This window comes from Felis catus, chromosome A1, assembly GCF_018350175.1.
Source record: "Felis catus isolate Fca126 chromosome A1, F.catus_Fca126_mat1.0, whole genome shotgun sequence".
Classification (NCBI taxonomy): domain Eukaryota; kingdom Metazoa; phylum Chordata; class Mammalia; order Carnivora; family Felidae; genus Felis; species Felis catus.
This window is the reverse complement of record NC_058368.1, coordinates 201,875,401-201,900,739: the sequence shown is the minus strand read 5'-3', so window position 1 is coordinate 201,900,739 and position 25,339 is coordinate 201,875,401. Positions and strand designations below refer to the sequence as shown.

Below are 25,339 nucleotides of genomic sequence, written 5' to 3'. Positions count from 1 at the left end.
CTTTCCTTTCTCTATATATTCCTAGATTTCAAAGAAATGCAAAAAGCCCACTTAGGTCAAGTCTCTACCATTAGACAAGACCACACCTGAAATAATCTAGACAGAAAAGACAAATACAACTAGAGTTGGCAACCTTTTTTGTTGGAAGCTTGCCGATGTCAACGCTTCAGGAGGCTGGTGTGCCAGGAGGCAGGAGGAAACAGACTTGTATTCTGTGGGACATATGAGCAACTGTAATACATGTGAAGTGGGGCTGCTGTTGGGGCCACACCTGGTCCCGATGGAATCAAGTTTAGGTTGGGCCTGGCCTAGTTCTAGGCTAAGCAATTGGCTGAGACTGATTTGATAGGACAGGGAATAACTTCCCTAGAACTGCACGCACTCAATGCAGGGTGACTGTTTATGTCACCCTCTGCCAGTTTTGCCATGCAAAACCGCTGTGGAAGGGCTCTCGCCAGCAGATATCGAGCAAGTCATGTCATGTGCTTTCCTTTTCGAGGGAAAGTGTCTAAGATTTCAGTGTTTAAGATTTCTGATTTCCGTGGTAAATACCCCCCACTATGACTTGTTTCAAGCTACCGATAAGTCACTGCTTATGGAGTGAGGAAGAGATGTGTATGATGGGTCTTGCAAGGTTCTGCCAACCAACTCAGCACATCACGGGCTCCAAGACTTCCCACTGCCTAGAGGGTCCCGTTTCACTTTCTTTACTCCTATTTATTCAGTATTCGGCATCATTGGTGCCTACAAACGTTTTCCCCTGCTTCAATCTGAGTTATATGCCCTCTGTCTGTGTTTCTATTTTGCATCATGGAAGTGCACCGCCCTTCTTCCCTTTAGCGAGTATTCAGTGAGTGTTTTCTGTGTTTTACATATTAGCTTAAGTAGAGGAGAAACACTGTTGAACATAGCAAATTACGCTCTGAGCACATTTGTTTATCCTCTCAAAAAAGGAAGATGAACAGTAGGTGTGCTAAGTACTATTACTGGGGTAAGCACAGAGGAGGGGGCACTGACTTAGTGAATAAAATGAGAAGAAATCCAAACGGTGAAGAAGAAAATAATCCATTTCTTGATATAATTCAACCCCGAAAGATGAGTGAACACTACAGATCCATCTAGAGAAATGCAGCGAACTGACGCAGTAGGTGATTTTTTTTATCAGACTAGCAAGAGATCTTAAGTGACACTGCCTTCATTCCTCCCCAAGTGCTGTCCCTGAACATGCAATCAGTATTTGACCTGGCCTAACATATCATAGTACATCATCCACTTAGCAACAAAAGATAGACCCTTGATCCAAGCTGGGAAGGTAATTATATTGTTTTTATTATGAGGTTAATATATAGGTCCTGGAGGGAAGAAGGGATCCTTCCTCCACTGGGTTTACTATGCTGCTATGTTATAGATTTGGGATTACCATAGGGCCATTTTCTTTGTTATTGGAAAGTAAGAAAATGACAAGCAGAAATGGAAATGGAAAGAGAGAAAATTCAAGTTGAGTCCCCAGTTTGATTCCCTAAGTCACTAACTAGTTCTTCTGGGTCTTGTTTTAGTCTGGTAGGCGAACCAAGCACCTTTTCCAGTTATCTGAGCCAAGAAACCAAATCCTGCCTTTGCTAGTTTGAGTTGGAGTTCTCTTATACCATCAATAGTGACCTTGGATGTGATCTCAAAGAGGCAAGACTGGACTATAGCAATGGAAGTACCAGAAATGTACTTCCACAAGTTTGAAGCACTTGAGGAGAACTTAAAAGATCAGGGCATAAATAAAACGTTTGGGAATAACAAGAAGAGTATGGGGCTTCCCCAGACTGTCCCATTCAATATTAGCAGCACGGGGGCACCTGGGTGGCTCAGTGGATTAAGCGTCTGACTTCGGCTCCGGTCATGATCTCGCAGTTTCTAAGTCCAAATTCCACATCAGGGTCTGCGCTGACAACTCAGAGCCTGGAGCCTGCTTCTCTTTCTCTCTCTGCCCTTCCCCAGATCACACTCTGTCTCTCTCTCTCTCTCAGAAATAAACATTAAAAAAAAATAAAAATAAAAATATTAACAGCATGTTCCCTTTAGTGAAGAGCAAAAGAAATGGAGGAATTGGGGATGGGACTTACCGCCAAAGTGGGACTCAGGAGCAACAGAGAGAGCCATGTGGTCCCTAACACAGCAAATAAGCAATGTTCTCTCAGTTGGGAGAGGCTGTGAGAGACAGGGCTTCTAGCATTGTTCTGAGTGGTCCACCGGCCAAGGAGCAGACTGGCTTCCCACACATACCTTAACACAATGTAAGCTCTTTTAGACTTCAGTACAATCCCAGGAGAACTGGAGTAGAATTCACAAAAACTAAAGATAAATTTTTTGTCTGCTAGACATGATAGGACTAGAAATAGAAGTCTATTTAAGCAATCAAAAGTAAAATATAGCTCCTCCTCCTCTTCCTTTCCTCTTCCATCACTACAATCTCTGCTTCCGTGGTCACATTGCTTCCTCCTCTTCCATCTACACGTCTCTCTAATCTCCTCTGCCTCTTGCTCGTAAGGACATTTGTGAAGGCATCTGGAGCCCAAGAATCTAGGATAAATCTCTTCATCCCCAAATCCTTAACTTAATCACATATATAAAGAGCCTTTTTCCTTAGAAGGTATTATTTACAGGTCCCAGAGATTTGGACCTCATACCTTGAAGGCCAGAAGTTGACTTGCCTATCACACTCAATGATTTGGAGGTAATAGAGCATCAGGTTGGCAGATTTCTCTTAAATATTTCAGGCAAAACAAAGTTATTTGTTCTCTACTTCCAATGTTTTATAACTTTATTTCAGAACAGACAAATATGGATATCTTGAACAGTTGAAAGTAAAGGAAGAGAAATGTTCCTCCAGGGAAGCACTTGTTCTAGAATTCCTCCATCCTCTTCTACTACCTCAAATCTGTGCGGGTTCCCAGTTGCCACCAAGCATGAGGGGGTTACAAATATGAGGAAGAGGAAGGCCCCGCACAGAGACTTATAACTTACTTATAACAAATGCATCCCGACAATACGATAGAAATTACCAGGTAAATTGGGGAAACAAAGGAGGATTTAGTCAATTGTATATGGAAGTGAGGGAGAACATTTTTGAAAAGTGGCTCCTTAAGAGTAATTAATTCTTACTAAGCAAATTCTTTATTTTTCTTTGCATGTGCTTATCTCATCCTTTTCTTCAATCATAAAGAGACAGGAGCCATTGTTCTTCTCAGATTTTAGATGAGAAAACTGAGAGTTTAAGTACTAACAAATTGTGGTTATGTACCTTGTCCAAATTTACATCGCTAGTAAGTTGGAGTGTCAGAGTTTGATCCGAACTCTTCTACTTCAAAATCTACTTCAATCATCACAAGCCTTTCCTGGGATGAGTGTTAAAAATGCTTCACAACTGATACCACAAAGAAGAAAATGAATGCATATAGTGGAAGTTTTTACCTGACTTGAAACAGATAAATTATTGAAATTACATGAAACACAATTCACTGCCAAGAAACCAACCAATCAACAAAAACTCCACATGGTTAGCCAGCTAAAACTCTTTGGAAATTCCATATATCCTTCTTAGTTAGGTACATTACAAGCTCAAATTAGTTGGAGAGAAACCTATTTAAATTGATTTAATCCACTTTCCACAAATTTACTTGAATCTGGAACAATTTGGAGGGAAATATCATTATATAATATGAAATTAATATCCAATGGCACACTCTTACAGAAATGCTTCTCTTCTGTGGAGATAGCATGAAATATTCAAGAACATAACAAAAAGAAAATCAATTAATCAATGCATATGTACTGAGTTTCACCAGTATATACTCAGCACTGTGCCAAAGGTTATTTAGGAGCAGTGGAAACATAGAGTAACAGGGCAATCAAATATTCAAGAAACTTAAAACAACAACAATAAAACAGAGTAATTAAGATTTCATGTCAATTGAACAATTATTCATTACACTACTTCCTTTGCATCCTATTAAAATAATTTCCATCAAAAGTTCTTCTGAAGTTACTAAGATGAGTAAAACCAGTTCCCACCTTCAGGGAACTTACAGTCTAGAAATGGGGAATTCAAGGGAAGAAAAAATATTAGTGAATTGGTGAAGTTAGGAAAGATTTTTTTTGAGGAAGTAGTTTTGATCTGAAGGAGTTAGCTTTAATTTTTTTTTAATGTTTATTTATTTTTGAGAGAGAGAGAGAGAGAGAGAGAGAGAGAGAGAGAGACAGAGGGAGGGAGGAGAGAGAAAGAGATAGAGCATGAGCAGGGGAGGGACAGAGAGAGAGGGAGATACAGAATCCCAAGCAGGCTCTAGGCTCTGAGCTGTCAGTTACAGAGCCTGACTCTGGCTCGAACTCATGAACTGTGAGATCATGACCTGAGCCGAAGTGGGACGCTTGACTGACTGAGCCACCCAGGCACCCTTGAAAAAGTTAGCTTTAAGTTTTGTTTGTTTGTTTGTTTTTTAGAGAGAGAGAGAATCCCAAGCAGGCTTCATGCTCATCGTGAAGCCCAATGAGAGGCTGGATCCCATCACCCTAGGATCATGACCTGAGCCAAAATCAAGAGTCTGATGCTCAACTGAGTGAGTCACCCAGGTGCCCCTAAATTGTTTATTATTTTTAATAAATAAAAATTTAAAGTTTCTGTCTGACTAAAGCATATCTATGGCAGAAACGTGATTACTATCTGAAATAAAGGTCTCCTATAAATCAATAATAAAAAGTCAGAAAACTCAATAAGAAAATAGAGAAAGGCTAAGACAGTCATACTCAATTATACTTGTACACTCAAAAGACTATACCATTTACCAAAAAACACTTGAAAAGATGCCCAATATCACTAATAATCAGGGAAATACCAACAAAATAAGATGAATATTTTTCATCCTCCCTGCTAAAAAAGATAAAGATTTGTAGTACCTATTACTGGGAATGATGCAAGAATTAGTAATCTCAAAAACAGTTGGTGGAATATAAAATAGGGTTATTTTGAGAGTAATTTGTTTATACCTATCAAATTTTTAAATTGTCAATTCCCTGTGATCCAGTCAGTCCACTTATACCAATGTATTCCAAAGAAACTGATGAAATTGTGCATAAAGATATACATTTACTGCAAATTGTTTTAATCAGAAAACATTTTGAAAAGCCTATCATGACTGCAGAGGCATGGTTAAAGTATATTATGGCCTGTCGGTTCAATAAAATTCTGTACGGTAGCTGAGAGAAATGAGCTAGATCTCTTGCACTGACATAGGAAGTTCTCCAAGACAGTGGAAAAATCAAGTTGCAAAACAACACGTATTATGTGGTTCCTTTTAAATTAAGATGTATATGTATAAGCCGATGAACATATATATGTGGATATATAAATGCAAGAATGAAAAGATTCTCTTGTAACTATTAATACTAATTATCTTTGGGATCAGGAGTGGATTTAGGGGTTTAGATATGTAGGAATTTTCAAATTTTACTCTCTGTATTAATATATGCTTAAATAGTTTGCACTGAGAATATATCCATGCAGTATTTACGCACTTTTAAAAATAAACCAAGGGATAGGTATACAACAAAGTAGAATGAATAAGTGTGAGTACAAGCTGAGAAGTGGGAGTTTGTTTTAGTGGGATGATGAGACATCTAATTTAATGAGGGCCAAGGATGCTTCTATGGTAGAAACAGGAATTAAAGTTTATGGAGAGACAAATGGGACGAAATTAAAGAGAAGTCTGGAACTAGAAAGAGCAGTTCAGTTTTTCTGTTACAGCTTTGGTGTTAGTTAAGTGTCTTAAAGTTGCTAGAAAGGGCTATCAAATCTCAACGAAACCAACACGATGCTCCATTTGACCTTAGGTTAGGCGATATGGTAAAGACCAAATTGAGACAAATTCCACATCAAACTACCTAAAATTCACTTCCATTTTGTCGAGTTTATTCAAGGGTGACTTTGTTTTGCTCATACTTTGATTGCTAGACCTACCAAATGAGGTTAGGGTAGCAGGATCAGTTTCTCCCAAAGCAATACTGCAGAAAGAATTGCCCAAATCCACTTTATTTAGGAAAGGCCAGTTGGGCCTAGCAGGCATTTTGAATTATATGGATTTCTGTCCATTACAGAGCCACTGCAAGAAGGCCTTATAGATCATAGGAAAGAATTTTGAGATCCCAGTGACTTCCCATTTCTCTCATATAAAACCCCACTTCCTCCCGTTGGCTTAAAGGCTCTTGGTGATGTCTTCCCATCGCGATCCCTCATGCTCTCTCTCTCCCTTTTTTCACTCTCATTCTACCTCAAAAGCAAATTATCACAGTGCGGTTTCCAAGGCTGACCAAGGCTGCTTTGCGTCCCCAGGGGCATTTGCTACTGATGACGCCATCATGCATTTGGGAAAGGGGGCTGTTCTCTTGCTAATTCTGCCTCCCAACCTCTTTTCTTAATTCCTAAGAAATAACAGAGGTCAGGCTTTGACTTTTCTTCAGATGTAACTGAGGACTGGGATTCCTTTGGGAAAGGAAGTGCAATGCAGGAAAGGGAAAGATAACTGCCACTAGTAGAGGCTATTTTGAGAGCCTGTAGGCTCCAGGCCTGTTTCAGAATCCATTAAAGGGCTTCTTGTTGGCTTAACTCCTGGCCTGCTGCCATTGGTGAGGCCAGTTTACTCTGAAGTGAGACTTCTGAACGTTTATTTTTCTCAAAGTTCAGCTCAACTGCTGAACGTTTTGGAGAAAGGAAAAAGTTAATTGCAGTCTATGTCCCTGCTTCGAGAAGTTAATCAACTCCTTTGTGCCTCAGTTTCCTCTTTTGTAAAATGTGAAGAATTATAGGAACAGCTACCATCTAGGAGTATTGTGAATATTAAATGAGTTAATCTATGTAAAGCATATAGAGCAAAGTCAGGCTGTTCTCATAACCTCTGGATACGTGTGACTTATTAGTTACTATGTCACAACCATTGAACTTAATGCTACATTTCCATTGCCTTATGCTTCTGGGTCTTTTAGTATAGGTGAAAAATTTACATTTTTCCTCTAATAAATTTTGTTTTTTGGCTTGGGATTGTTTTTCTAACCTGGTGGGACTTTTTTGACTAGACCCAATCATCCAACGTATTGATTATTATCTTGAATTTACTATAGCACACTACCAGAGTTCTCTCTCATTGTGAATGACTTTTATTTACTTAACAAACTGATTAAGGGCCCTATTATGTGATGTGTTCCTGAATGCATGTGAGTATGTGTGTGCACACAGGAGTGGTTAAGGCAGGGATATAACCTCCTCATCTCAAACATGCATATAGTTTTTAATCACTGTAAAATAAGCTAAATTTTAAATGAGAGTCTGAGATGAGGTCAGGTAAATGAGATATTGGCTGTGGGCAGAGTATGCAATAATTATGCCATAAAGATCTAGTATGGAACACTGATGCTTTGCATGGTTTTTATTAGAGAAACTTCTCTTGCAAAAATGCATGCCACGGAAGAAAGGTTTTTTTTTTTAATCTTATCCCTTAACATTTAAAAATATTTAAATATATCACACCTTAAGGGCATGCACAGAGTGAGGTCAGTTTTGTTTAACAAAAACAGGGCAGCCTGTGAGGCTTGAAAAGAAAATCAAATATAGGACAAATCATAAGAAGCCCTATTTTTTGAAGGGAGTAGTAAACCAAGAAGTGATCCAGACAAAAAAACATCAGGTAGGTTTAAGACTATTTCAAATTTATTTGTAGTAAGGGTTTTCCTTGGAGAATGCGAGCTTCGTGGATAAAGAGATAACCATCAAATAAATTTGGGGGAGTTGATAGATCTTAAGCTTTGTAGAGAAGTGAGAGCACAGAATGACAGGGGGAAGTACAAGTGATACCCTGTGGAAGAGAAGGAAGTGCTTTTGGTAGCCAAGGGGCCTACACGCCCAGAAAGAATATGAACCTGCCCTGCCCTACCCTGCCCTACGCAGGAAGTTTCAGGACAGGTCTGAGCAGAAAATGTACTGCATTGTGACTTTGACATCAAAGATGGCAGTGGTCCTGAGTGCAGAGGAACATTTCCTCTCATAATTCATGATGAATGTGATGTGTTCTAGGCTGTTTGACAAATCATTTCATGTTTTCTTTTCTGCAGGATAAAGGATTTGCAACACTGGAACATATGATTTCTCACTGCATTTGTCTCTGGAATCTTAAGGTTGTGTCAGGGGTGATAGCGATTTCTAATTCTCCTAAACATCATGTTGCCGCTTAATCAGAATCCAAATTGGACTGATTAAGGGTCTGAGGCAGTTTGTCAACTCCTGCATACTTATGCTGATAAGGAAGTTGGCTAAGATTGTGTTACACGGAAAGAAAAGAGGCTGCAAGGCACCACCGTTCATGCATTCAACCAACACTTAGGCCTGCCTCCTGTATTTCAGGCACTGCACCAGGCCCTGGGAATGCAGAACCAGCTGAGACATGGTCTGCTCAGGGAAGCCTTCTCGCTGGAGGACAAAACAACAAGAAAAGTGCCATTGGAGGCTCGTCCTAGGGCATGTGGCAATATAGAGGCAGGACGGCTACATCAGCCCTGCCGTGTCCTTAGGTAGAACAGGGAGTAAGCATCAGAGCAGTATCTCACTTCTAAACCAGACAACAAGATTGTAGGAGCTTTCCCCTGACCGGCAAAGGAGTGGCTTTTTAAAACAAGCCAGATATCCATCTTCTAGGGAGACCCTGGCACGTGCTCGTTGCCTCTGCCAATTTTTTGTGGACGGAAATCCCTAGGAGGGAAGAGCTGGTGAGTGTTTGGAAGTAGAGGAAGTCCCTCGAAAGGGGCTGCATTTCCTAAAGGGTGTCCCAAAGGGGCTGGACTATTTCCATCTGGGAGAAAAAGACTCCGGCAGGGAGGGCACGGGAAGGTGTATGTCTGGAGGCGTGTCAAGGCTTTTTCCATCTTGCCTGATGGGGCAAGAAGGAAAGATTTGTTCGTTTCATTTATTTGTTTTCGATTTTTAAAGATTTTTCTTTTCCCTTTCCCCTCCCTCCCAGCCACTCCGGTTTGGGTTTTCCATATGACTCATAATCCCTTCCGAAAGTGGAGTCGAATTCATAAAAGTGGTGGAAGGGGGGGCAGGCTGGGAGCCCCGGGGAGTCTTCACTACCTACATTCCCACTCAGCCCCCGGCGCGAGCGGCGGCCGGGGCGGGGACGCCCAGCCTGCGCCGGGGATGGCGGATACTATTCACACCCCGGCGGCCGGGACCCGGTGACTGGGCGCGGGAGGGTCTGCAGCGGGCGGCGCTGCAGCAGCAGCCTCGGCACGGCCGCCGCCGCCCGCGGGCGCGAGTGTGCGCGGGTGTGGAAGGCCGGCGTGCGGGCCGCGAGGGGTGTGCGCGCGTGAGGCGGAGCGGGGCTCGCCCCTCGCCGGCTCCCGCCGCCCCGCCGGTGATCGCTCTCCGGCCGTCTCCAGCACCTTCGGCCCCCCACGGCCGTTGGTCCGGGCGGGGGAGGGAGAAAGTGAGACTCGGTGTCATCACCATCCATTGTCAGGAGGGGAGGAAATTGGAATCCAGCAGTGGCGAGCAGCAGCTGGGCGGTCACATCTGGGAATGCAAAGCCGACCTCCCCCTCCTCCTCCTCCTCCACCACCTCCTCCTCTCTCACCCAGGATCACTTCCGAAACCACTTCGCCTTCAGCCCCTGCCTCGGCCAGAGGTTTCATTTTTAACTGAATATTTGCGAAAGCTGGAAGCGTGCGAGGGGGGTGGGGTGGGGTGGAAATAGCGGCTGCTTCTTTTCCAGGGATTTATTTAATGGGGATGTGTTCAAGGCAAGAGCGAATTCAGAAGGATATCGACGTCGTGATCCAGAAGTCCAGAGCCGAAAAGGACTGCCTGTTTGCAGGTGAGTTCTCGCCTTTCCGGAGGCTCCGACCCAGAGCCAGCTTCCCTTGCCCGCCCGCCGCCCCCCTTCCCAGTTTTCTGACCGCGACGTGTGTGGCTCGGGCTGGGGGTGGGTTGCACGTCCCCGTTCCGGGGTTCATTTGGCAACAGCTGCTGCAGCGGGAGCGGGAGCCAAAAGGGGGAGGGGGCGCCAGCCTCTCCCCTACTCCCCTCCCCCCCTCCCCGCTCCCCCCTCCCCCCCAGTCTGGGGCGGCCACCAGCTCTGGGGGCAGAACCACCGTGGCCCGAGCCGGGGTCTAGCCGGAGGAGCCGTGCGTAGTCTTTTCAACCCCTTGTGGATGCCCGGAGCGTCCCAGCCCGCCTCCGGGCTTTCGGCAGCGGCGGCCGAGCCGGGAGGGGAGGACCCGCGGGTTTGCGCAATGGGCTGAGCGGCGGCAGCCGGGAATGGAGCCCGCTGCGCTGCGCTACGCTGCGCTGGCTGGCTGCGCCCGGCGCCGAGGCCCCCGGGGGGCAGCGCTGGCCGGGTCTCCCCGCCTTCAGCTCCAGCTAGTCCCCAGCGACTGGCAGCGCGTTGCCCCGGAAAGAGAAGGGACTCCCGGGGTTTCCGAGGCGCCCTGCTCCCCTGCCTGGGGGTCGCCTTTCGTCCATTTTGCTCCCCCGGGAGAGGGATCGGATTTTGCTTTCTCAGCCGCGAGCTCCGCGGGGGCAGCTTCCGGCCGCCCCTACCGGGAAATTCCCGCCGTTGCCATGGCACCCGGCACTTGTTGCGGGGGGCGGCCTCCCGCGGCACCTGGCCCGGGGTGCGCAGCATCCCCTTCGGCGTGGCGCGGAGAGGGGACCGCGCGGCTCTCCTGCCCACGCCTGCCGCCCCGCCAGGCCTTCCCTTGGCTCCACCAAATAGGGGGCCCAAGTCCTGACCGGGGTTAATAACCCAGTTAAGGGGTAGCTTTTAACAGGACTTTTCCGTTTCAGATTTCAGATACTCAGACTCCACCTTTACTTTCACCTACGTTGGCGGCCCCAAAAGGTATTTGTGTGTATAGAGTCGCTTCATTTCCTGTTCACAGGCTTGTGTTTCCTTTGTTCTTAGCATGTTCCTTGTTTGGGTATTTTTTTTTTTTTTTTCTTGTTGCTGTCCTTTAGCCACATCCCGAACTTGAGGTCCCTCCGTTCTGAATAACAGAGAGGAAATAAATATGCCTGATTCAAGTGTGTCTCAGATCACGCCACAGGCAATGAGCAGAACTCTCGCGCTGTTCATGTTCTGCTGTAGTAGCTTCTTGAGACGTTTGGGGGTTGATGGAGTTAAGCGGGTGCAGAACCGGAATACTAGGTATGAAGTGAAATACATAAAAGATGAAAGATGTCACAAAGTAGTTCGATCACAAATAATAATTTTCCTGGTGAGTTGGGGCTGCACGTTTCCATATTTTCTGAAGGTTGACGTAAATATTCAGTCTCCCAATTCTCCATGCTTTTTTTTTTTTTTTTTTTTTTTTTAAGGAGTGGTATTTTGTTTTTCACATTTAGTTTTGGAAAGAATTTGGAAGTTCTGTGTCGCTGGAGTGTATCACTTCTCTCTCGAGGGGGAGGTAGGACAGATGCCTATGTTAGTACTCGACTGTTAACAGTGTGAGAGCAGTCCGATTCCAATTTTGTATTTGGGAAGTAGAGTTACAGTGAAAGGTAGCCATTAAAATATGACTTGCTGTCTTCACTTGTTAAGTTAGGATTTTCTGGGACACGGGTTTAAAAGAGCAGTGGCCACATGTGAGAACTGTCAGAGATTTAGCCTTGCTGTTAGGACGTGACACGCAGTATCATTTGATCACATTCCAAAATATCGCTTAGCTAATGGAAATGTTTATGAACATACAAATTGCAAAAGAAGCTTTCTTCTGTAAATACATTTTTTTTAAGGTTGGAATTAATGTGAATCTTTAAAATGCTTAGGATCTGTGCTGAAGTCTAGATCTCAAAAAAGCTTTAATTAAGACGGTTATCACATTTCCCGTATGTACAGCCTAAGCCTCAGGATTGGTGTATTGATTTGATTAACTAGTTGAAAATATAACACATATAACATGTGTACTTACTGCGAGAGAATGAAATTACCATACTTCTTAATTTATTGGGGTGCTGTCATCTTTGTAATTATGAATAAAAAGAATAACCGAGAGGAGATTCAGCTGAATTAATGCTGCTCCTGCACTGACTGTCCCAAGGAGGTTGGTGTATATCCTTTTGGATTATTTTAGCAGTTAAAACACCCCGTGTGGCCCATTGAACACATTCTCTCCCATTCTCTCCCATTCTCTCCCAGATACCTATTCAGGTAGATATCTACTTGAGTAGTCAGTTTCACAGTTAGGTTGTTCACCCAGTGAGAGGTGCGGCCTGGGGAATGCTGTGGGTCGGTTTTTCAAATAACTAGCTTATTTTCAGTAAGATACTTGAGTTCTTTTGGGCTCAGTTTACTTATCTGTACAATGAGGGAGTGAGCCAGACAATCTCTAAGATCTGTTAGATGCTGCAGTAAGATTCTTTATCAGCAAATTATTGAACTGGTGTTAACACAGCAAGAGGTGGAAAAGGTATGAATGCCTCCAGGAGCAAAGCCAGGGGGGTTGGGATGAATAATTAACTAATTAAGATAACATCAGTTTTCACTGTAGGAACCAGTACCATGGTTGCTCTTCAAGTAAGAGAGGTTTCCTTTTCTATGTAATCCTATTAAGGGATAGTATTTTCTTCTGTCTCTGATTTAAATACCTGGGACTTGTGTCTGTATTGCAGAACATACCGTCTGTTAAAGAAGAAAAATAACTCTTTGGGACTGTTGGTGTGATTGCTTTGTCTCCCCGAAAGCTTGTTCTCCAAAACAATATATAAAAGGTTGCTTTAGTATAATAATCATAATCCCTTTCATGATAATCCTTTATGGATTTATAGCTAATGGCAAAGAAGACATTTTTTTCCTGAAGAGAAAAATGCATTGTTTTCATTAACTACATTAGAATCTGTTACTATGTATTTCTCATTGTGGCATGTCAGTTGGGCATTTAAAATTTTTTAAATCTCGCTGTTTTGATTTAAAGTGTTTATCAACTTCTGATATTCCATTAAGAGTGTCCTTTCAGGTAAGCTAGACTTACTTCACCATGAAAGGAGGTGGGAATCTTAAGGAGAGATAGTACATGATTATCTTGAATTCTTTAACTATCATTTTCTCTAAACCATTGAGGACATATTTAAAGAATAATTTTCAGTTCAGGTTGTAGATAAATTAAGCCATTGTCTCTGTGTCACACATTCTAAGAACAAGTTACACTTTGTTCTAAAGGCAAAGGTTGACCTTACATGCTACTATTCAAATAAAGAAATACTATTGAGAATTTTTGTTACATGTGTATGTTTTATGTTTCTGTGGATAAGAGGAAATGCCCAGAGGCAGCTGTGTCTGGGCTGGCCAGTGGCCTAGTGAATTGGCCTTTCGTGTGGAGGTTGAAGTGCCCGTTAACATTTGCCGTTCTGCTGCGTCGGTCGACTTTCGGTGAGGAATGAGGGAGAGCCGATGGTCAGCTGGGAGATCGAGTTCAGTTAGTTTTGCCTCATGGGAAGGTACAAGGAATTCTTCTTCTCACTTTCAGATGTACAAACTGAGGCTTAGAGAGTTTAAGAAACATGCTGAGATGTACTCAGTTTGGTGAAGAAGCTACGGAGTAAACCCTGTTCTGTCACACCAAAACCTGCGCTACAGTAGGTTTCTCGGCCTCCTTGACCATGGGGACACTTTAACATTGAAAGATTCTGTGGATACTTATTTGTGAGTGATAGTTTTAGTGTCATTTCATTGAGAAATAATGAGAAAGGAGGTGTTAAATGTTACGAATTTGGTTATTAGTACCATCTTCAAGTGCTTGAAAACATATGGTATGTATGCAGCCTAGATCACTTTATTCTAGCAATGCTCCTTGTAACACCTCTGATTTCCGGGTTCCTTAGAGTAACTTCACAGCCGTCAGTGGTTCAGGGCCTGCCATGGGCACCTTCTCGGCACTGCTGCTGGTTTCAGGGGTGTGCCAGCGTCTGGCCTCAACTCTAGACAGTTTGCAAGTTTATGCAAAAGTCATTCCTTCCCCATACTTGTCATGCTTCTGATCTCCTGCCTCCTCCTTTCTCCCTTATCGATGGACAGCAAAATCCTTAAGACCCACAAAGGTTTGGGGTTCTTCTGGTCCTTCATCTCACTTGCCATCAGTCACGCAGTTAGTGTGGTAGGAGACACAGAAAGGGTAAAGTGGGTAGTGACAGCTACTAGAGATGGGAGAGCAGGCTGAGTCAAGAAAGACAAGGATTGGGCAAGGGAGCGCGATGGGCCTGGCCGTGGACCTTGGGGGGTTCCCTGATTGTGAGCTTCCAGCAAGGGAAGTATTGTGAGGATACAACTGAGATTTTAAAAATACACAAATAGTGTTGATAGTAAAAAAAAAAAAAAATTTAAAAGAAGAGATAAGCCAACAAAAAACAAAAAGAAACACACGATTTTTCCATCTTCTATTAAAGTATTAGAGTTTATTCTTTCAGAAGTGTTTATGTCTGTATTCATATAAAGTATATACATCCAGATTGTATTATACTCTTTTGAGACCTCACTGTTTTTTTCACCCAAGAATGTAACAATGTCTTCCTTTTAGAAAGGATATGAGAATACAGAAATGTTTGTTAAACGGAGTTTTCTAATCAAGGAGTATGACTGTAGGACAAGAAATCTAATATTAGACATTACTAATGAGTTAGAAACTTAGTATCTGGCAGAATGTGCAGAGTGTATATACATATATATAGTGTATATGTGTATATATATACCCATATACCTTTTATTGTAGGGACAGACACTCTTTCACGTGGTCATTGGTAGAGTGGCATCTTTGGAAGTGTGTCCCGCCCCCCGCCCCATCTTTTAGGATTTTCTGTTCATGTAAATGTTTTAGAACATCACGTGTAACACTAACAATAGTGTCAGCAATCCCTCCAATCACATGCTACCTCTTCTTTCTCCTGTGCCTTTGCACGTGCTGAACACCCATCTACACCCTGTCTTCCCACCCCTTCCCCGCATTCATTGTTGGATCTTTGCTAAGCCAAATTCCCCTCTGAGAAGCCTTTCCTGGCATCCCCTTGCCTGTCCCTGGATTATTCTTTTAGTTTTTTTGTTTTAATATTTATTTATTTATTTATTTATTTATTTATTTATTTATTTATTTTGAGAGAGAGAGAGAGTGAGTGCGTGCATGAACAGGGGAGGGACAGAGAGAGAGGAGGGACAGAATCTTCAGCAAGTTCTGCGCTGTCAGAGCAGAGCCCGACATGGGACTCGATTTCATGAACAGTGAGATCATGACCTGAGCCGAAGTCAAGAGATGGGTGCTTAGCTGACTGAGCCACCCAGGTGCCCCACTGCTAGATACTTCTAAAACCATGATGTCACATTGTGTTGTTAGCACCTAAGTTTACTTGATCGTCTGTCTGACCTTGAGCCTCTGGGAGGTAGGGCCTGTCCTATTCACTGCATTTTTCCCTTGCCCCTAGCTCACTGCTTAGTACACTATGTTTTCTGAATAAGTAGATATTGAATCAATCATTATAGGAACGCTAAAAGGTCTTTTGGCAGGTGGGGAGCAATTTCCTAACTAAATGACTAGGTATAGAGATGATCACATACTTCAAAAAGCCCCAAATCTGGTAATGTCACTTGCAGTGGACTCTCTTAAGAATCCAAAAGTTGCCTTGCCAAGTTATAAGCCCTGTGGCATGCTCAAATGCTTTCAGGGGACAGGAAGATAATGCAGTGGCTTAACATTTGAAGAGAGTTATGAAGACTATGACACACTGGAGAGTTTGGACTCTTAAAAGTATTTAATTTCAGTTTAAAAAATCAATAGCACTTTGGTGATCAAGCAAATTTTCTGGGGGCCCTAAATCACCTGGGCTCCCAGTGTTGAATTTCTTACTCATGGGATGTCATGGAGAGAGACAAGCTACTTGATTGCAAAAGTGCATTTGTTTTGACTTTCTTAGAAAGGAGGAGTGTACAAAGGTGTGCAGGAATGGGGACATCGGGAGGGTGGCAAAGTAGAAAAAGATCATCTGAAAAAGATTAATCAATTTTCATTGTGAAAGAATTACATACTCACTCTAGAAATCTTGAAATATACAATTATTTTGAAACTATCAAGCGCTCCTTAAGATGTCATAAGGGAAAGAATGATCATTTTTTAAAATCAGAAATTACCGCATTCCTCTTGGCAGTGGGGACTTGCTTCCCATAATCTTATACTGTATCAGTTGCTACTTTTTATAGTGTGTTCCTTGGAGCCCTGAGAACAGACATTGGAAATTGGGGTGCCTGGTGGAAGGGAGTGCAAAGGAAGCCAAGTGAGGGAATGAGATCTGGGCTCTCTCATCCCTTTGTAGACTATAGCTGCTTTGGCTCTTTTCTGTGTACGGTTTTTTTGAAAAAAAGTTTCATTGTTAAATGAATTTCAAAACCACTGACCTAAAATAGCCACCAATTTTTAACACGAATTTAACTTCACTGAAACTTACATACTAAAATATTTAAACCCCATTTACTTCACGGGTCAAGATAATACTCTTAATCATCTTTTTGGTCACAGTCTCTGCTATGCCTTTTGCCTACCGTACATCCTATGTTTGCAACAAAGACGAGTAGGTATTTTGTCAGCTATTTTACATTTTATAGCTAAAGAAACTTAGGCTTAGGCCATTTAAATAGCCTACAGTTAGTATGAAGCAGAGTAGGGATATATTTCAGTGTAAGTCAATGTTTATGTAAGGTTGAGGGGCATTGGTTGAATTGGCATGACTAGGATAGTTGGGAATGTTTGAGGTTGGGGAAGGATTGCTTAGTGGGATGTCAGCCAGGGGCAGTACTGAACATTCCACTGGTTGGCAAGGGAAGTGCCCGAGCCCAGTGCTGAGCATTAACAGTGAGAAAATTATGTACATTGGCTGTGGAATCCTTACACAAATATTGGGCTGATCCGTTTAAATTCCCCATCATTTCTCTCGGCAGCATTTTGAAAAATACATATAAGTGAAAATTTATCAGTCCTAAAAATATTTTGTAATTCTCTGCACAGATTTGCTGTTGGATAGATTGTGCTGTAGTTGATAAATCTTGCTTTAAGACAGCTGCCACTGACTTAGTGTGGAATTGTAAAGTTATTGGCGTGTAATCTTTCTTTTTCATTCTCTAAATTTTTGAAATCTTATTTTCCATGTACCCCCAGGAAACGCTAATAAGAAATAGGTTTTTATTAACAAAATAAGGCTTGTCATTCCTATTTTATTGTGACATAATTTAGGTTTTCTGTTCAGTTGTCTCACTTAAATGGTGGACACTCAACCCAGCCTATCAGAACAACTCGTGATTTCCTCGTTAAAAGAAGCTTCTCTTCCCAGCCTTTCCCTGATATCACATCATTTGAACCTCAGGTCTCATGTGTCTCACCTCCCTCTTCATTTCTTTCCGCTTCATATGCTCCTCTGCTGACTCTTCCTTTGAAATCACTGTGGGCATCTTCATCTTTCCCAGGGTCCACATTTGGTCCCGGCCGTGATCACCTTGACTTACGTCAGTCACTTTAACCCAGTGTTTAAAAATTCTAGATTAACAGCCCCTCACCCATCCAGTTCATTGGTACCTGAACTCTTTTAAGTATGAATTTAACCGTAGCATTTTTTCTGCATGGAAGCCTTCAAATGTGACCACGGTTTTCTCCATATCAAATTTAAGCCCCCATTCTTGGCTTTCTAGGGCAACCTTCCTATCCAGTCGTATGCATTTCTTAGGCTTCCACTGTTTGTTTATTGACCTGGTCTCTTCATTCAACAGCAGGTTGTATTTAGTGCATTAAGCATGCACAGCTGTTGAAGGTTTATTGATTGATAGATTCTGTGTCACAAAATACGCTTGCTTTGGATATCATGTTCGTGATTTTTATTATCACCAATGCCAGTTCATTTAATCTTTTCTTTGACCACAGGTGGCATCTGTGTGAAAATATATGACAAATTTATGGTCAAGAAGGGATAGAGTAAGATCATGAGTAGGACAAACAGAATAAGACAAAGTGAGATCTGAGGAGGATGGGATGAGAATATGAATAGTTCTGGGTAGTTCTCGGTTCATTACAGAGTAATGGCAACAACAAGTTTTGGGTGTAGTTCATTTGCATATCAGTGACATCCCAGTTTATGGCTGACACCTTCTTGGTATTAATGGTGGTGGGAGGGGGAGGGATGCCAAAGCAGAATGTTAAATTTAAAAGGGAATCATCCACTTAAACCTTTGTGCAGTCAGATCAATTTTCTCTGTATAGGAGTAGCAGAAAGCTAGCTGCTAACAGACTTTCCCCAAGAGGGTTTCTTTCTGAACATTTTGAAATGTAGATGGAAAAGATCTTACTCATGGCCTGCAAGTGTCCTTAGGATTTGTCAACCAACTCAGAAGTGCTGTAGTTATTTGGGTTTTCATCATTATTTTGTTTAAAAAACAAGTATAGGTTGTTATTCCAGGAATCCAAGAACCACTTATAGAATATTTACTGTACACAAAGTGTAGATTGGAGCCAGAGACTCAATGTAACTACTTTACATTTGTTAGGCTTTCACAGCTATGAAGAAAAAAGTTCAGACAGAATTGGAAAACAACAAAAATGCTGTTAAGGACAGAGCTGTGTCAAAGAGAGAATGTAAGTCAAATAAAGAAAAAAAGTCACAAAAAATCAATATTCTGTTTAAAGACTAGAATTCTGGTTCCCAGCAGAGTGCCTAGAATACAATAAATATTTCCTATTATTTCATTAAAAAAAAATGTTATTTATTTTGAGGGGAGGGGAGAGACAGAAAGAAAGGGAGTGAAAGAATCCCAAGCAGATCTGAGCCGTCAGCACAGAGCCCGACGTGGGGCTTGATCCCACGAACCATGAGGTCATGACCTGAGCTGAAATCAAGAGTCAGACGCTTAACCAACTGAGCCACCCAGGTGCCCCTTTCCTACTACTTCTTAAACGACAGTCATATTTTTCTTACATTATGTGATAACATTCCCAAACTGTTTAATTAGGTGTTAGGTGTATGGCCAAATATGTCTGGGAAATGCTGAGATAAACAACATTAAACCTTTCTAATGGTTGGCATTTTAGAGCTTTTTATATATTACTGTACGTTATGCATATCCAAGAGGTGAATGAAGTATTCAGGCTTTTCAGACTTATTTGAGCGCAGATCTGGAACGTCTTGAGAGAGTTGTTTTGTGGAAAACACTTTGGCAAACTCTGAGTCTTAGTCATTAAGAACAGTTTTTGAGTAAACAGCAGTATAGTAGAAATAGAAATTGCCGATTCACCTTGAGCCCTGAAGAATTTATTTTCGGTGATTTTTATAAAACTTGCTTTATGACCAGGAAAGTTTTGGTTAAAGGCGTTCGGCATTTCGTGCCACTCACTGTTTTGTATGAGGGTTTATTTCTCTGTGTCTGTCACTTTGTCCTCAGTCGTGTTGAATCCATTTATAAGGGCTTTCAACTATTCTTCTTCACAGCCTTGAAGCCAGCAGGACCCAGTCTGGTGCAGGATCAGAAGTCAGCCTCATAAGGAAGTGTTTGAGATAAATAATGATTTTTGTGTAGCAGAAGTACTCATTATGTCCTCTTGAATTCTGCCGCTTTGACTGCAGTAGGGCTTCTTAGTGAGCAGTCTTTGGTGGAGTATATACTTTTGGAGAAATTCATGGTAAGGGAAATCTGGAATTTATCTCAATGTTTCTTTCTTTCTTTTTTTTTTTTGTTTTTGATAAATTACATCTAGAAATCAATGAAAGTATTTTATACAATTTCCACCCAGTGACCAAATGAGAAATTTACTGAAGGGGTTTTAAAATCTTTCTCAGAGTTTTTCCGGCATTAGTCAGGAAGCAAAGCAGACTCTTTTAATTTTTCAGACAGCGTCAGCCATTAAACTTTAGGAAGTCGCCTTACTTTCGGTAACGCATGAATGGAGAATGAAGCCAGTGCTTTAAAGTGTACTCCTGTGGACTCAGGGCCAGGTGTATATTTTAAATGATGCATGTTAACAGTAGACCCATTCTTACATGAATAGTCCATAGCTGTGGTGATTCAGGGAAGCCAGTGGAACCTCACAGATACTGGGAATCCAGTAAATTCTAGGTTTTTTGTTTGAAGTCAGTGCACAGAATCTCAACTGAGTGAATTCATGGTTGTGATAATACGTTTGTCAGTCTGTATGTTTCTGTGGCATTGATCTTCTTAAGAACAAAGTCTTAGATATTGTTATGGTGAAGATCTAAGCAGGATGTTAAGATCCACTTCATAAGGTGCTGTCATCATTTCTCATTAAAATGCACCACAGCTAGATCTGAGAAAAAAAAAAAAAAAAGGCCCTCTAGCTGTCAAGCAGTCATCACTTTATTATCACCACAGAATTTGATATGATTTCTCTAGTGAATGGTCAAATTCATTTTTAGTTAGCTAGGAAAAAAGTTTGAATAATTCACTGTGAGCCAGAATCTTTCCTATTCTTTTTGGAGCAGTCCATCCTTATGGGAAAACCAGCCTAGAATGGTGATTTAATTAATTCAATTAATATGAGAATTGCATATTCTTGGCTGAATGTGATGCCCAAATGATAAAATTTGCACCAAGAAAGATTTTATTTTATTTTTTAAAAAGTTTATTTATTTATTTTGAGAGAGACAGAACACAAGTAGGGGAGGGGCAGAGAGAGAGGAGGACAGAGGATCCGAAGCGGGTTCTGTGCTGACAGCAAAGAGCCCAATGCAGGGCTCGAGCTCACCAACGTGAGATCGTGACCTGAGCCAAAGTCGGCCACTTAACCAATTGAGCCACCCAGGCACCCCAACCAAGAAAGATTTTAAACTTCATTTTTTAAAAATCATACTAGTTTGGTTTTCTTTTTAAAATGAAGTATAATTGACATATAGCATCGTATTAGCTTCAGGTGTACAGCATAATGATTCGATATTTGCATGTAGTATGGAATGATCACCACAATATGCCTGATGAACATCTGTCACCACACGTAGTTACAAAATTTTCTTTCTTGTGAGAAGGACTTTTAAGATCTACTCTCCTAGCAACTTTTAAATATGCAATACAGTGTTATTAACTGTAGTCACCATGCTGTACATTATGTCCCCATGACTTAATTAGAACGAGAAATTTGTACCTTTTGATCCCCTTCACCCATTTCTTTTATCCCCATCCCCATTTTGATTTAATATGAGCTTTCTGTGTTGACTTCCTATGTCATTGATTTAAAATTTTCAGTGTTCTCAGGGCTCCTGGGTGGCTCAGTCGGTTAAGTGTCCGACTTCGGCTCAGGTCATGATCTCACGGTTTGTAAGTTTGAGCTCTGCGTCGGGCTCTGCGCTGACATCTTGGAGCCCGGATGGACCGTGCTTCAGATTCTGTGTCTCCCCCTCTCTCTGACCCTCCCGTGTTGATGCTCTGTCTCTCTCTGTCTCTCGATAATAAGTAAACATTTAAAAGAGAGTTAAATTTCCAGTATTCTCAATTCTTGATGTCCAACATACACGAAATCCTCTCCAGCTGTAGGTAATCGGCATGGAAAAATCTACTTAGGGTAGGAGTTTTGCAGAAGCTTTTTTTTAAAACAGAAGTGTGACATTTCCTGTCTTTGGGGTACATTCTCGGAAATGTTACATTTCAGACGCACTTTTAAATGAAAATACAGGTACTTACCATTACATACCTATTAGAATGGCCAAAATTCAGAACATTGAAAACACCAGATGCTGGTGAAGATGGGAAGCAACAGGAAGCCTTGATTCATTGACAGTGGAAATGCAGAATTGTCCTGTCATTAGAAGACATTTTGTCAGGGGTGCCTGGGTGGCTCAGTTAGTTAAGCATCCAACTCTTGACTTCAGTTCAGGCCATGATCTCTTGGTTTATGAGTTCGAGCCCTGTCTCGGGCTCTGTGCTGACAGCTCAGGGCCTGGAGCCTGCTTCGGATTCTGTGACTCCCTCTCTCTCTGCCCCTCCCGAGTTCGTGCTCTGTCTCTCAAAAATAAATAGCCATTAAAAATAATGATAATAAAAGAAGACAGTTGGGCAGTTTCTTACAAGAATAAAGATGTTCTTACCACAGTGTCCAGCAGTCACACTCCTCTGTATTTACCCAAAGAGGTTGAAAACTTAAGTTTACACAAAACCCTCACATGGATATTTATAGCAGCTTCATTCAAAACTGCCAAAACCCGGAAGCATCTAAGGTGTCCTTCAGTTGGTGAATGGATAAATCAACTGTGATACATACAGACAATGGAATATTATTTAGCACTAAAAAGGAATGAACTATCAAGCCTTGACAAGATATGGAGGAAATAATTCCTATGACTAAATGAACAAGACCAGTCCGAAAGGCTGCATACTGTATGATTCCATCTACATGACATGCTTGAAAACGCAAAAATATGGAGACAGTGGAAATACCAGCGGTTACAGGAAATAATGAATAGGCAGAACAGAGAGTGTTTTTAGGGCACGAAAAATAACAATGGTGCATACATGTCATTATACATTTTTACAAATGCATAGAATGTACAACACCAAGAGTGAGCCCAAGGGTAAACTATGGACTCTTAGTGATAATGATCTGTCACTGTGGGTTCATCATTAGTAACAAATGTACCACTCTGGTGGGGGCTGTTGATCATGGGGGAGGCTCTGCATATGGGGGATAGAGGGTATATGGGAAATCTCTGTACACTTTGCTCAATTGTGCTATCTCCAAACTGCTCTAAAAATGAAAGTCTATTAAATAGCCAGAAAAAAAAAAAGTCAGGTGCTTGCCAAGACTTTTTCAACTTCTAAATAAGGATTCTGATCTGTAGAAAGTTTAAGAACTTCTTTTTACATGATACAGGCATGTAAATTTGAATTAGGAAAATATAAAATTAATGATTTTTATTAAATAAAAGTGCCTTGGCATAAAACTAAAATGCATAGCCTATATTATGGATTTAATATGCAGCTAATTACATAGCAGACAGTCACCATTTTAAATTATGTTTCTATCAGTTTTTTCTAAGTATACTAAGCAATAAATAATCAGTATTCCAAGAAATACTAACACCTGTTACAGAAATTCTATGCCTGTTAATTTTTTAGTTGCCGTAGAAATACATAATGCCGGTGAACTTTTCAAATAAAATCAAGTAGGAGTTGGTGCCATCAGATACTTCTGTGGCTGAATACTGAGCGTAAACACAAAACATATTTGAAATGTGTATGTTGTTGTCTCTCTTGCACACATGATGCACGGACGCCCCCACAGACATTTGTGTGCACATACCTGCAACACGTTGAAGTTACAATGCGTTTTAAGTTTTCCTCCTAAACATGCAAAAGTAACCTAAACTGCATTTGCAGACATTAAGAAAATAATAATATACCTATTTCTTTCTCCCTAACCACCTCCCCACCCACAATATGCACATACACATGCACAGGCACACAGTTCTCAAAGATAGAGAGTAATGAGAACTTCATCGCACTGGAAAGTTTTTGTGGGCAGGAGGAGTAGGCAGGTGAGGGACACCTCATAGTTTAAAAAACTAATGATTATGGCTTTTAGAACCACCACAGATATACATACAATTCTTGTAAGTCCAGCTTTAAATTGGACCATGTTTACAGGTTAATTGTAGTCTAAATATTTTTCAGGGTTTATGAAATTGCATTTTATAGTTTCCAAAGGAAATATTTCCAGTGTTGGTTGAGTTATAAGATTATTATTATTTTTTTTTTAATTTTTTTTTCAACGTTTATTTATTTTTGGGACACAGAGAGACAGAGCATGAACGGGGGAGGGGCAGAGAGGGAGACACAGAATCGGAAGCAGGCTCCAGGCTCTGAGCCATCAGCCCAGAGCCTGACGCGGGGCTCGAACTCCCGGACTGCGAGATCGTGACCTGGCTGAAGTCGGACACTCAACCGACTGCGCCACCCAGGCGCCCCAAGATTATTATTTTTTTAAATGTTTATTTTTGAGAGAGAGAGAGAGACAGTGCATGAGCTGGGGAGGGGCAGAGAGAGTGGGAGACAACAGCAGAGATCCTGATGTGGGGGCTCGAACTCATGAACCGTGAGATCACGACCTGAGTCGAAGTTGATGCATAACCGACTGAGCCACCCAGGCACCCCAAATTTATAAGATTATTTTAAACATTCTTTGTAACTCGTAACATTACAGTGCAGTATAACAGAATGGACAGATTGATTTGGTTTCCTTTTAAATAACCAAATGACTTAACCTCTTTGCAAAGTCTTGATTTTATCATCTGTGAGATGGCGGTAATATTGCAAGGTTTTCAGGATTGAACTTGATAATATGCTTGGGTCCTGAAGTCTACTGTCAGGCACAGTGGTTTGCTAGAAGGAATCACAGGGCTCAGAAAGCTGTTATACTCACAGTTATAGTTTATTATAGCAAAAGGGTACAGAATAAAATCACCAAATGGCAAAGGCTCATCAGGCAAAGTCCAGGAGACGGGCACAAGTTTGCAGGTGTCTTGTCAGTAGAGTCCTATGGACACACTTAATTTTCCCAGCAGTGATGTGGGACAGCACAGGCAAAGTGTTGCCAACCAGGGAAGCTCACCTGAGCCTGGGTGTTCAGGGTTTTTATGAGGGATCAGTTACAAAGGCATGTTGCACCTTTATGAATTGACCTCAGCTACTCAGAATCCAGCCTCCCAGAGCAAAAATGGTTTCACCATACATCACATTTGTTAGCATAAACTGTCTGAGCAAAGTGGTATTGCATGGCCCAAGACTTAGGGCATACGGAAGCACTCTTACCAGGCAGAATATTCTAAGGGCTCAGAGCTTATTTCCTTGGAACTGGCCCAGGGCCAGTCTTGAAGACAGGCCTTTCTTGGGAATGTGCAGGCTTTGAGCAACCAAGGCTTGCATTAACCCTTTCCTGCACATATGCTGATGTGTCCAGCTTAGCACCTGTCAGAGCAGGTAGTACTTGATATCATTAGTTAAGCACTAGCCCAATTCCTGGAACCAGGACCTCAGGAGCAGGCAGAGTAAGGAAAAAAAAAATTGCCCCCCTTTTTTGGTAGGACAACTGCTCTGACTGGTTTGGAAATATAAAATTTTCTCCATTTCTCTACTATCATTGAATAACAACTTCTAATAAAAATTACATTAAATGTACATAAAAGTAAAAAATAGCAATAGCATATGTTTATTTTTATAATTGCATGCTATTTTTTTTTCCCAATAAATAACAAAGTATATGTTCACTCGTATAATTGTGTGCTGGGTTTTTT

At 41.6% G+C, this 25,339-nt stretch overlaps 1 protein-coding gene across 1 annotated transcript in view; it reads left to right on the top strand.

Moving 5' to 3' along the window:
- Positions 1 to 9,578: 9,578 nt before the first annotated feature.
- Positions 9,579 to 25,339, top strand: part of PARP8 (poly(ADP-ribose) polymerase family member 8) — a 178,200-nt gene continuing 162,439 nt past the window's right edge. The window contains exons 1-3 of the mRNA XM_011286265.4: positions 9,579 to 9,716; positions 9,804 to 9,905; positions 10,877 to 10,931. Of these exons, the coding sequence (XP_011284567.2) occupies positions 9,611 to 9,716; positions 9,804 to 9,905; positions 10,877 to 10,931 (263 nt within the window). The 5' untranslated portion in view covers positions 9,579 to 9,610. The remainder of the gene's footprint in view (positions 9,717 to 9,803; positions 9,906 to 10,876; positions 10,932 to 25,339) is intronic.